General features: G+C 49.7%; 1 protein-coding gene across 1 annotated transcript in view; it reads right to left on the reverse strand.

The window, feature by feature from the left end:
* Positions 1 to 659: 659 nt before the first annotated feature.
* LOC119406667 (glycoprotein-N-acetylgalactosamine 3-beta-galactosyltransferase 1-like) overlaps positions 660 to 13,786 on the reverse strand; it is a gene marked incomplete at its 3' end in the record, with an annotated part of 34,632 nt that continues 21,505 nt past the window's right edge. The window contains exons 4-5 of the mRNA XM_037673397.1: positions 1,440 to 1,532; positions 660 to 698 (exon numbers count right to left, since the gene is read on the reverse strand). Of these exons, the coding sequence (XP_037529325.1) occupies positions 660 to 698; positions 1,440 to 1,532 (132 nt within the window). The remainder of the gene's footprint in view (positions 699 to 1,439; positions 1,533 to 13,786) is intronic.

The raw sequence follows: 13,786 nt of genomic DNA on the forward strand, positions 1-13,786 counted from the left end.
GAAAAATTATTCTCTTATGCATCATTGCGTTCATCGGCTTTCGTATGGTAATTAGGAGCATAGGAAGTTTCTCCGGCTATAATGCCTTTAGTCTCTGCTTTCGTTGTAAGCATTGAGGACAAATGCACGTCAATTTAATTCAATTCAGGGGAGAATAAGTGCGGCGTTTCCTGCGCAGCAGGCAGCGACTGGCGTTGTCATACCATGACACCAAGGTCTTCTAGGGTCAAAAATATTCGTGAAACCGCGTTTGCATTGGAGTTCTCCATGACTTTCGCGGCGTAAGTTAAAGGGACTGTCTACCGCTCGGAAAATTTTTTCTGATTGTGGTGGAAATGAGAACATCGTTCGACACATCGGCGGCAACGAGCATGATTTTGCCCCATAAAAAAAGAAATATATTTTTAATTTGATGTTGAAAATCGTGAAAGAATGACCGCTAGCGTCACCCAACAGCGATGTGGTCAATCTACTGGTAGGACAACAAATCCTCGCAGGTAGACTCATTTTGCTTAAAAACAAACATGTATAACTTGAAATCGTATTTTACGCACTTGAAGCAGCTGTCGGTTGCGTCAGAGAGTAAGTTTTTTGTTATTTTTCTCACGCATCCAAAAACGCCCCTGGTGGCGCTGCTTGCGGCGCCCCTACGCCGTCTTCGATTTCGTCTGCTTCAACTTATGCCCTATGCCATGCGGCTCTACTCGCTGGTCGTATTGTGCCGCTGTATTGTTATTAGGATGTCTCACATGTGCTGCGCTGTGAAGGCGTGCATTTATTCTCTCTTTTGGATGAATCGACTTGGCTTGGATTGCGGCAGCAGTGCTAAAATCAACGCATAGACTGCGGTTACAGCAAAGCAAGTGTTCTGTAATCGTATAATAAGGCTTCATTTAACCGCTAGCGCGCTGAAAATGACTGTTACATTTATTACAATAGTGTTAAACGAAAATAAAGTAATCCTACAGAAATCACATGCGCTTTCGGTTTTAATTTCTACCGGCACTACAACCGTCATCGCGTCCACCAACCAGTGTTGTGAGCATGCTTCACGCCAATGGAAGAAGACCGAACGCCGATCGAAAAATTCTGTTTTAAAAATTTCTACTCACTTTCCAGAAAAACCGCTGCAAGGTTGGACACATCAGACGGTACACTTTCTATTGCGGTACAAAACGGAAAAGCGATGAAGGATGGTAGACAGTCCCTTTAATCGACAAAAGAGTCCGATTCTATGAAACCAATCTGTTGGTAGTGCTTTTATTCTGCAGCACGTCTACCACGGTATAACATAAAGCTATTGGTTGTCCTTCAGCGACGAAGGCAACATAAGGGAGATAACTTGTTGAGGCCTCGTCGACGCAGATGCCAAGTCACAGAGTCAACTCGGGAATAGGCGGATGCCTTGGGTGTACCCGCTCATCGAGGCCGCCCAACACCCGTACGTGGTACACGAAGAATTCAAACAGGTACATCCCTTCGGGCTTCGTGTAGTGGATGGCCACAGCCGTGTCGCTGCAGCAGTTCCAGCCCTGCGCACAGTTCAAGCGCTGTGACTACTACTACTTAAGCATACGCAGACTAATTGCGAGTCTGCACTGTTACCGTTCATTCTCTAAATATACGTCAATTGGGCTCGCCCTGCGCAATTGCGACCTAGACCTGCCACCGCAAGCGCTTTGCGAGAATCTGCTCTTGCTTTCTCTCACGCACATAAACACGGCGTTGCGGATACTACGATACACAGTTCGTCAATAAACTATTGCACATCGATTTACATTGGAAGTAAAAAATATACAGTTATAACTCGGGTGTTGTAGGCGACTGTTCGAAGCACAATAACTATGAGTCTTCAGCTTCACGTTAAACTCGGCTAAAGCAGGCCCAACTGAAAGAAAACTTGAAATTGTCTGAATTCCCTCACCCGTGCGTTTGCGCGTATTCAAATGCATACCATCGCATGTACTCCCGGAGCCAGCGGTCTCTCAGACACGGCCTTCACAGCAAATTCGAATTTCTCGTTTGTCGATGCGCCGCATTTATAAATTAATGTGGAAGTGCGTAGGTTCAAAAATGGTTCTACAGGCGGAAAATTTAATAAAAGACACCTTCTTATCCTAAGCGAGAATTCAGCGAAGCTCTCATCTTGGCAACTTTCACCTTAGCAGGTCATTGCCTGAAGTAACTGGGACGCCTTGTGCATCCACATCGCACATACATTTAATTGATCGTGTGGACATACTGGATCGTTAGGATGTCCTGCTCTGAGTAGCAACAGCCCCAAATGCTGATATTGTGTGATTATTTATGAAACATATTACGATGGATTGGATGCTTCTTATCTAACAGAACCCAACATGTAACAGCTGACGATCATAACTCACGCAATTGTTCCGTAACATCTGGTGTGCCGCAAGGCTCTGTCCTTGGACCCTTACTCTTTGTAATCTATATTTATGACCTTCCATCCAGCATTACATCAACAATCAGGTTATTTGCCGACGGTTGTGTCATCTACCGCATAATAACTAACCCTCATGATTCATCACTACTTCAATCTGATCTTGACAACATTACATCTTGGTGCTCACTCTGGTCTATGAAACTGAATATTAACAGATGTAAAGTAATGAGGATCTCTCGAGGAAGTACTGACTGTACTAGCCCTGTTTATTCAATTACTAATTTTCAGTTGTCATCTGTCAATACTTACAAATATCTAGGTGTTCACGTAGATAGCAATTTAACATGCTATAGTCATATCAGTTATGTGATTAACAATGCTAACCGCACTCTCGGCTTCTCGCGCCGTAACTTTTCATTAGCACCTGTTTCATTAAAGCTTCTTCTTTATAAAACACTAGTCAGATCTAAACTCGAGCACACCTCATCTGGGATTCTCATTCTTGTTTACTTGTTAATGTACTAGAAGCCATCCAAAATCGCTCAGCTCGTTTCAGTGTCGCTAATTACTCTCGTACTGCTAGTATCTCATTAATTAAAACTTCTCTAGACCTTCCTACCCTTTCTAACAGGAGGAAGCAGACCCGCCTATGTCTCTTCCACAAAATGTTTTTCATGAATACTGAAATAAAACGCACATTGTTCTCGCCACCTTGTTACGTTTCATCTCGCATCGACCATAACTTCAAAGTCCATGTGCCATTCTGCCAAACCAACATGTACTTGTACTCTTACGCGCCGAAGACTTCATCCGAATGGAACCACCTTCCTGCCTCCATCGCCGGCAACCCTGATCATTCAAGACTGCCATCTATAACTTGTAACCACTCCTCTCTGTAACGCCGCAAATGGCATTGAGAGTATTTAAATAAATAAATAAATAAATAAATAAATAAATAAATAAATAAATAAATAAATAAATAAATAAATAAATAAATAAATAAATAAACTATGTTCTGGTTACGTCAGAGGCTGCTCGGTCGTCTCATTTTGTGCATCTAAAGGTGACATATCTACGTGCCACCAGTGGTGCTCTACAGGTCAGTGTTGACAGACACCTGAAATCCGTAAGTTTCGTCTAGTAGCCGAGCAGAGAACCTTACTCTACGCCTCTAAAGACCACCTACATCACCACGCGCGAATGCACAGGGACCATGGATGCCACGACAGCACCACAACGGCAGCGCCAATGGTGCTCAAGCGTCCGCATAACAGCTGTTGCTTACGAGCCGGTGGTGCTTCTGCAGTGCCCAAACATTTATACAGCATACCTGCTTCGCGAGGTGTAGTTACAGCGGCTGATTTTCCGAAGTGCTCTGATTTGTCATTCACGAAACTTGTTGGCGCTATATGTAACTAAACGATGCAAACCAAGTCTCTACAGCCCAGTTGAGGAAACTAGCACAAGCGTAAGTAAAAGGGCAAGTCATCGCGCAATGCTTTGAAAGCACGCTACCGAAACACATATGCCAGACATGTCCAGGAATTGGGGACATATCCGAACAGCGCCTCTAGCAGCCGCCTCTGCAAACATGCGCATTTTCTATGCGAGAGCGGCGTTTTTCGCGAATAGCTAAGCATAGAAGCGATCTTCAAAAAATATTCCCGACGGAACAAGTCCCATGCGCTTATCCCTACATCTCACGGAAGCAGTACCATTACTTACGGCCGAAAACCCGTTCCAAATTGTGGGCGAATTTTGAAGTATGGGAGTTATGGAAACGTTCAAATTTTGTTGGCTTTTCTGGCCACTAAAAAGCAATTTGCGATGAAACTATTGCATCGATTGGCATATTCCCGGGGATTTATCAAATTCAATGACCCTGCTTTCTGCTGGTTGCAGCAGCAGAAGCTCTAGCAATGACAAAAAAAATGTTCCAAAATCGCAGCTTTCACAAGGAGGTCGCTAAATTTATAGTAGTAGATATATAAACCTGATTTTTGTCCCTTGTAGCACGCCGAAGCGATAGCCGAGCGCGTTGAACGACGAGAGACCAAAATCGCTGATAAGACGATTGCGGGCTCCTAAGTTAGAAGCCGGCTGCGCCTCACATTTTTTTATCGCCTTGTCGCATCCTAATCTGGCAGTTCTCCTCGAGATGGCATGTAGACATGTGCGCCGGACCCAAAATCACCGGCGGCGGCGCGCCGGTGTTTCCACCTCCGGCGGCGGCGCGTGAACGGCGCGGGGTTCATCGTACCGGTGGCGGCGCGGCGGGGGGGGGGGGGGGGGGGTGCGAAGCAGTGAATGCGATAAGTACTCGCCGCAATGTTACATGAACGAGGGCTAGCAGCTAACTCTTTTTGCTCCGATCTCTCTTAACTCATACGGCCGCTCCCGGGAGAGAAGCGGTTTTCGGTCAGTTTGTCGTATCAGTGGTCCGAGCGCGAAGCAGTGAGATCACAGCGCGTAGAAGGTATACGAGCCGTTCGCTGGGAGGTGTCTGCCGAAATAGCGCGCGTGCCAGCGCTCTCGACCGCGCCCTTATAGTCATAGTTCACAGTTGCTGCTCGAGTTACGCAGTCCCTCTCCCCAGACATTCTTTACTGCTCCTTCGCCCAGCAAATGACGGACGGGGCGTTTCCTTCTGCTTGAGGAGCAATCAACGGCAGGCCTCGCACGCGGGTTGATGTTATTCTGTGTGACACAGATGGCCAGCTTGTTTCATCTCTGCTTTAGCCATGATCCTTGCCAACGCTCGCGAGATTTTACTCGCGGGTAGAACATACAATGCGTGGAGCGATGTTATCGATTTAGAGTTTATACGGAACATGACAGCAACGATGAAAATTTGTCCTGAGTGTCCATACAATTGCTAAGCAATAAAAAAATATACAAAAAATCATCAAAGCGGGCTCGCCTTTTTTCTGGAAAGCTGCATCGTCTCCGCTGTAATGAGTGCGTCCGTTGCAAGAATCATATAATCCGGCACCTTTTTTATTGGTTTCGTTATCTCCTTCAATACCTTTCTTACAGGGGACATCTTCTCGCCACTTATTTCTTCATAAAGCACGCGTACAATGTCAGCGCTAAGCGTTGAACCTGTCATGATTTCGCGCTTGTCGGCTACAGTCTGTTATCTCTGGATGCGCGGTCGTAAACGCACCAAATTTAGCGAAATCAGTTATTAGCGCACTATAGTTGTGCGAGAGAAGCAAGAGCTGGTGGGCGGCTGCATAGCAAAGCAGTATGGGAGACAATTCACAACTTTTATTTCTCGTATGTGGACCAGTCGAGAGTATGTACCCTGATGATGTCACGTGAATCACTGTTCTGGTATCACGAAGTGCACCAAAAGGCAAGAAACGCCAAGAGAGAATAACGCGCTCGTTGTTTTTGTTTTTTGTTGTATTTTCAGAGGCTGTTTGGGGCCCTTTATAAAAACAGGGCGTGCAAACACGGACACAGGAGAGTAGTCAAGACACCAGAAACGCCGCTAACAACTGAAAAATCACACAGCGGAACAGGAGGTAGACACAAATATTTGTGTGCGCATTCCCACGTAAGAGGACATACCTATTGCTACGGGGAAAATACAATACTGAGTCAGTATCAAGCCACAGCACAGCTCACAACACAACGTCGACTTCTTCACCTCTTTTTCAGCAGCCTTTTCAGGGTATATCCCACTATGCCGTCTTAGCGTAGGTAAAACCACGCAACACAACCCCCTGTGGCAAAAGCGCCGACCCGGCGCGTCTATGGGGCCACAGCAGAAGGTGGGTGGTAACGCTTGAGCCTGGATACGTGGACGACGTCGCGGGATAACAGAGCAGAAGAGTTTGTATGATTAGCCGGGACAATTTCGTATGTAACGTCTGTCACTTGTCGAAGCACGCGGTATGGCCTCGTGTATCGAGAAAGTAGCTTCTTAGAGAGGCCGGCACGTCGCGTTGGGGACCAGAGAAGAACTAGGGAACCCGTTGGAAAACGTTCGTCACGATGCCGCTCGTCGTAACGGTGCTTCTGTGTTTCTTGAGAAGCCGTCAATCTGTTGCGGGCAAGCTGACGGGCGTGGTCAGCGCGAGCAATAGCGTCGCGTGCGTATTCCGTGGTCCACTCTGCAGCAGCCGGAAGAAAGGTATCCAATGGCAACGTTGGTTCGCGTCCGAACAAAAGGTAAAACGGTGAGTATCCAGCGGTGTCGTGCCGGGAGGAATTGTACGCGAACGTCACGTAGGGCAGTGCAAGGTCCCAGTCACGATGGTCGGTCGACACGTATTTCGAGAGCATGTCTGTCAGGGTCCGGTTTAAGCGCTCTGTCAGCCCGTTTGTCTGGGGGATGGTAAGAGGTCGTGAGCTTATGCTGGGTGGAACAGGAACGCAGGATATCGTCAATCACTTGAGAAAGGAAAGTACGTCCTCGGTCTGTCAACAGTTGTCGTGGGGCACCGTGCACTAAAAAATTACACCATCTCCCGCTAAAGGGGACCATGAGGTGATGGAAGCCGGAGCACTTGCACGATCGCGTTCCGTTGGCGTTCGTTGGGCATGCTACCGAGCTCGCGTCGTGGAACGCGAAGAGGGACGCTACGCGCGTCGTATCTTCCATCTAGCCTGGCCGTTAATTCTCACAGGGCGAGCGGGGAACGCGGTCCACAGGCGGGCGAGAGGGGGGCAGCGTAGGAGAGGAGAGAGAAGGGGAGGGGATGCGCATGCGCTCGAGCTCATCGCGGCGTTGCGCAGGAGAGTATTTCGGCATATTAGCCCGCGTTTCAGAGGAAGAGTGGAAAGGGGGAGGAGAGAGGGAAAGTGGAGAGGGGAAGTGGATAGGAGGTGTGGAGAGGGAAGGGGATAGGGTGAGTGGATAGGAGGTGTGGAGGGGGGAAGGGGGTAAGGTGAGTGGAGAGGAGGTGTGCGGAGAGGGAAAGTGGAGAGGGGAAGGGAAGGGCAGAGGTTGAGTGGAGAGGAGGTGTGTAGAGAGGGTATGCGCATGCGCAGTAAGGGTGGTCAGGCCGCACACCACCACCACCGGATTGAGCTCCGCCTTAAGATACTTCGCATCTAATAAGATCCCGAAGTAAAAAATCAGCGACGTCTGTAGCGCAGCTGGTTGGAAGGGCTCGCGTGATTGCGTAGCGGGTCGCGTAATCGGTAGCAACGGCAACCCAATGGTTCCCTGAAGTGGATGTTGGAAAGGGACCGAGAAGGTCCAAACCGACTCGGAAGAAGGGCTCCGGTGAGATGTCGATAGGCTGAAGATACCCAGCAGGAAGTCCCGACGGCTTCTTGCGGCGCTGACAAACTTCGCAGGCGTTGACATAACGCCGCACAGAGCGTGCAAGGCCAGGCCAGTAGAAGCGGCGGCGCACACGGTCATACTGCGAGAAACACCAAGGTGACCAGCGGTTGGGGCGTCATGAAGCTCGTGGAGGACTGTGGAACGCAGGTGCTTTGGTACGACCGGCAGTAGAGCGGGTCCGGCGGGTGACAAATTACGCCGATATAAGGTGTCACCTTTGAAGGCAAACATGCGTACAGAGGCGTCGTGCGGGGAGGATCGCAGCCGTTGCATTATTTGACTGATATGCGGATCCCGACGCTGCTCGTCGCCGAGGCGAAGCAGCTGGGAGAGGGAAAATACGCAGTCGATCGAGGCAGTGCTCATAGAGGGCCGGTCAGCCACAGGGTAGCGTGATAGGCAATCCGCATCTTGGTGCAGTTTTCCACTCTTGTACACGACCGTGTAGGTATACTCCTGCAAACGGAGTGCCCAGCGAGCGAGACGACCTGTGGGATCTTTCAAAGAGGCGAGCCAACAAAGGGCATGATGGTCGGTGAGCACTGTAAACTGTCGGCCGTATAAATAAGGGCGAAATTTCGCAACTGCCCATACCAGAGCGAGGCATTCGTGCTCCATGATTGAATAATTGCGCTCCGAAGTGGACAGCAGCCTGCTAGCATAAGCTATCACGTGATTCTGCCCACGTTGTCGCTGGGCCAACACAGCGCCGATTCCGTAACCACTGGCGTCAATGTAGACTTCGGTTGGCGCGGCAGGGTCGAAGTGGGCCAGAACAGGGGAAGATGTGAGCAGTGTGACGAGCTTGGAGAAAGCTGGTGCTTGCGAGGGACCCCAGTTAAAGGGCGTGTCTTGTTTGAGCAGGTCCGTGAGAGGTCTAGCAATTTCGGCGAAGTCTTTGACAAACCGCCGAAAGTAGGAGAAGAGTCCCACAAAGCTGCGAACATTTTTGGCGGTTGTCGGCACAGGGAAGTCCTTCACGGCTCGAATCTTTTCCGGATCAGGCTGTACGCCGGCGGCATCAACAATATGCCCAAGGATCGTAATGCGGCGACGGCCGAACCGGCACTTGGACGAATTAAGCTGAAGTCCGACGAGACGGAACACTTCAAGAATTGCTGAGAGTCTCTCAAGGTGCGTTTCGAACGTGGGCGAAAACACAATTACGTCGTCTAAATAACATAGACACGTAGACCACTTGAATCCGTGAAGCAGAGAATCCATCATTCGTTCGAGTGTGGCTGGGGCATTACATAGGCCGAAAGGCATGACCTCGAACTGGTAAAGGCCGTCGGGTGTTACAAAGGCCGTCTTCTCTCGGTCCAACGGGATCCACAGCGATCTGCCAATATTCGGAACGGAGGTCGATGGAAGAGAATACACGGCACCATGCAGACAATCAAGGGTGCCGTCAATTCGAGGTAGAGGGTAGGCGTCTTTCCTTGTGATGTTGTTGAGATGGCGATAGTCCACACAAAAGCGCCACGATCCGTCCTTCTTTTTAACTAACACTACCGGAGACGCCCAGGAACTGGAGGACGGCTCTATAATGTCCTTCGCTAGCATCTTATTTACTTCCTGTTGGATGACGCTCCGCTCAGACGCTGAAACTCTGTAGGGGCGGCGGTGAACAGGGTTGGCATCACCTGTGTGTATGCGATGCTGGACAACGGACGTCTGCCCTAGAGGTCGGTCACCGAAATCAAAAATGTCCTGGTAGGACCCGAGAACGCGCTTGAGGGCTTCAACGTGTTCAGGCGGAAGGTCAGCGGCGATCATATTAAAAATTTGACGGCTGCCACAATTGGTTGTCGGTGGCGTCCGCTGTGTACGAACAGCGGCATCCAAGGCGAAAGCTGTGGTGAAGTGCGCGGAGTTCAAAGTGCGCGCCTGGTGAATTGCGCGGAGTTTGAAGTGCGCGCCGTGGAACCAAATCGAAGACAACGAAAAAGGAACTTGCACGGGCCTAGAAGAGCCAAAAGAATAAAGAAGCGAAATGCCAAAGAGAGAGAGACACAGCGATCGTTCGGAAGCACGCGGAGAGAGAGAAGAGCGAAGAGGAAGAAGCAGTAGCTGGGAGGCAGCGAGGAAGACGGGTCACGCGTTTCGGCCGTCGGGTTTCGGACCCGAGCCAAGACCTCTAACCCTCTCGACCGGTGACCTGAGGGCAACCATGGCTACCTGCTGCTGTTCTTGGCGGGGCGTCGCTCGTGTGCTGCTCCTGGTCCGACGTTCCTGTGCCCGTGGACAGGTTTGAGCAGTCGGGCTTCGGGCTCGAGCTCGAACGAGGCTGTCCGGCCTGAACCCTTCTCGGAGCCGGTGGGTCGACATCGTCTCCTCCTCAACGAGGCTGCCCATACAGCGGGTCATCGAACGGCTCAGCTTCGACGGCAACGGCGAGTGCATCAGCTCCATACTTCACTCCGTGGCATCTTCACCACAGACCTTGGTCAGATCGGCATCGTGTCTTCTCTTCTCTCCGCGACAAGCTGAATGCTACAGACTGAGGGATTAGGAACTAAGCACGTAGTTTAGTCGTTCTTAGTGACTTGGCCTCTGTCGGAGAGTCCGTTATTTCTGTAGGGTGTTCTTCTGTCTTTGTTATTGTTGTGTGTTCTGGTTTTCGTGTTATTAAATGTGGTTTGCGGGCGGTTTGCGAGTGCCATCAACATGTACTTCAAGTGTGTTCTGGTGTAGACGTAAGGGCAACAGAGGATTTTTGGTTAACGTCGACAGGGCAGCTTCACCTCCAGAAGCTGCGCAGCCTAGTTTTCCGGAGACATGCGGCGGCTAAATGACGGCGAGGGCGAGCGGCGGCGCGTTGGTGAGCGAGAGGAACGGCTTGGAGGCGGCGACGATGGGAAGGTGCGACCATAGTCCTCAGGGGCGGCGAATGCTGAAGACTCAGTGCGGTTCGGATAACGGCGATTCATTGTGCGGAAGGGGCCGTTGTAAGCGGGATACTGGCTAGGAGGAGCAGAGGGCCACTGACTGCGACAGTAACGAGCAACGTGGCCTGCACGACCACAGCGGAAGCAGATCGTCTTATCATCTGCTGTTCGCCATTCAGAAGGGTTCCTGGAACGAACAGGGTACTGACGGCGGCGTGTTGTCTCAGAGGCTACGGAGGTGTCAATATTGTTCATGGCACATACAGTGGAACACAGACCCAGATTGGCGAATTCCTGGCCGACAACGGCCTGGATCAGGGCGACAGCCGGGGCCGATGTCTCGGACAACGTCGTTTTATGGGCAGCCGGGCACACAGCCTCGAGTTCGTGTCGGACGATGCGTGTCACATCATCAGTTGTGGACGGCTGAAAAGGGGTTCCTTCGCAAGACGATGTTGCAGCGGTGTTGGGGAGACGATGGAACTGGTGCGGAATGCGCCAACTCTTCGCTTGTTCCAGGCGGCGACACTCCTTAATTACGGCGTCGATGGTCGTGACGTTGGTAAAAACGAGCAGATTGAACGCATCGTCTGCGATACCCTTCAAAATGCGTGAAATCTTGTCAGCCTCGGACATGTTGTGGTCAACCTTTTGACACAAGGCTAACACTTCTTGAATATAGGTCATGTAGGGCTCGGTTGACGTTTGAGTACGTACGGCCAATTCTTTGCGTGCAGCAAGCTGTTGACCAAATGGGTTGCCGAAAAGGTCACGGAGCTGTTGTTTAAACATGTCCCAGCTTGTGACTTCGTGATCGTGGGTCTCAAACCAGACGCGAGGAGTTTTGTCGAGGTAGAAGATGACATTTGCCAGCATAACGGTTGGATCCCAGCCATATTGCTTGCTGATGCACTCGTACATGCTGAGCCACTTGTCCACATCGATGTTGTTCTCCCCGGTAAAGGTGCCGGGGTCACGGGGTTGCGTTAAAGCGACGTACTGGGTTGTTGTCGGAGATGTTGCCGACGTAGCTGGCGAAGGCGTGTCTTCACCCGGAGCCATGGTTGCAGACTTAAGGAGGCGTCCACTGCGGAGCTCCGTCGTCAAAAAAAGTACCCCGCACCTCCACCAAAAATGTTACGGGGAAAATACAATACTGAGTCAGTATCAAGCCACAGCACAGCTCACAACACAACGTCGACTACTTCACCTCTTTTTCAGCAGCCTTTTCAGGGTATATCCCACTATGCCCTCTTAGCGTAGGTAAAACCACGCAACACTATTAATCAAGTGCGAGTAGTGGTCAACGTGAGGAATAGTTGTTCACTCTCTCACTTTTCTCTTATGTCCGTGTTTCCATGTCATGTCTTCTTAACATGAATGCCTACCAACTAGCTCAGCTATATTCTAAGATTGCCGTTCTCTTTACTTCTGTATTTATTTATCAATTTACTCGAGTAAGAATGAAACGAAAAAGTGTACTAACGCACCGAGATATATATATATATATATATATATATATATATATATATATATATATATATATATATATATATATATATATATATATATAAACTTATATTTTTATTTATTTATGCACAGTGTACTAGGTCCAAGACTCCAAGAATATGCTATGCAGCGAGTTGGGTCGTCGCCCTTTAAGTCTGGAGGACGCGGCAGCGTTAAGGTCAGGCAATACTCGTGATATTTCTGGAGAAGAAAAAGGTACTACAACTTCTGGGGAGCTATTCTCGATGCGTTCATCCAAAGGAGGTGTCCACAGTCCATTTCGGCAGAGCGCATTCAGTGATTCGAAAAAGCGGTGAGCCGTGATGTCACCTCGCTCTTGACCACGTCGCCGCACCGAGCCCGCCAGAACATTCCTAGCGTAAGAAGAGAGTGGAAGAAATGCACATAAACAGGAACATTTCAAGTCTGAATTTGCATATGAATGTGTCCCAGATGTTTGAGAACGATGCAGGGAATGCGTACCGACCTTACAGCTGCGTTAGACGAGCGGCCGCATTAAACCTAAATCGATGGCTAACACTATCAAAAGACATGTTTTATTTTTTATTTAGTACATACTGCAGTCGGTAGACCAAGCAGGAGAGGTGAAAAAAGGGAGCATAGCCTTCGTGCACCGAAAATCGGATTTCTGAGGGCTGCGTTTGTTGCATTGAAGGGCATTCCGTCCCTATCATTTGTGTCGAGGGTGTCTGAAAGCTTCCTGATGTCATGATGGCGCTGCAGAACAAGAACCGGAAACAGGGAGCGCGCTTCTCGCCGAGCTCCCGCTATTCAGCGGCCGCTGAAATGGACAGTTGATTACATGGACACATCGAGAAGAGCTCCTCCAGCGAAGATCTGTATTTTATTTCCAGATTCCCCATTCGAAATAAAAGAAAAGACCAACGGCGGCGCGCCGCAATTATTGCGCGGCGGCGGCGGCGTGATCTCTCTTGGGACTTCGGCGGCGGCGCGGGCGGCGCGGGCGGCGCGACCAAAATCAGGCGGCGGCGGCGGCACACACCTCTAATGGCATGTGATGAAATGCAGGTGACTTAGTTACGGTTCTTGTTTCGTTTTTTTGCTATCTGCACCAAACTTTTCGTACAAAAATAACTGGTTCCATGGTTTCGTAGAATACTGACATGTTTCTAAACGTCTTTCTCGAGTAGATATGAAGTATTTTAAACAATAAACGCCGATAACGTGCTGTAAAAGTTGATTCATTTCTTAAAGGGTCCCTGACACCAAAATTGAAACCTCAAGATATTTTGTTGATTGTCCTGTATACGGGGGCACTTCTGACCGATTATGAGTGTCGGACGTTAGCTTTAAGATATTTTAATTTGGTTTTAAAGTAAGCGTGAGTGCTCATCTCACATGGCAGCACCTCGCGACATCGCACTGGTATGACGTAGACCGAGGCCCCTTGTGACGTTCCACGAGCAAAGCGAGCGTTGTAGACGTCAGAGAACATTATGCCAAACTGGTTAACATCCCTGTCTTTCCTCTCTCCCGTTTTCTTCTCTCTCTCTCTCTCTCGAGGGGCGCGCACAATACCCCGACTGGCACTCGTCTAGGACTATTTATTGTTCGCCACTCCTCTCTCTTTGTTTTCCGGCTGCTCTCAACTATTTTTGTAGCGTTAGCTACACTGGCCTAGCCGAGTCAGTTTCGCGT

The sequence above is a fragment of the Rhipicephalus sanguineus genome, chromosome 10, assembly GCF_013339695.2.
Source record: "Rhipicephalus sanguineus isolate Rsan-2018 chromosome 10, BIME_Rsan_1.4, whole genome shotgun sequence".
In the NCBI taxonomy this organism is placed as follows: Eukaryota; Metazoa; Arthropoda; class Arachnida; order Ixodida; family Ixodidae; genus Rhipicephalus; species Rhipicephalus sanguineus.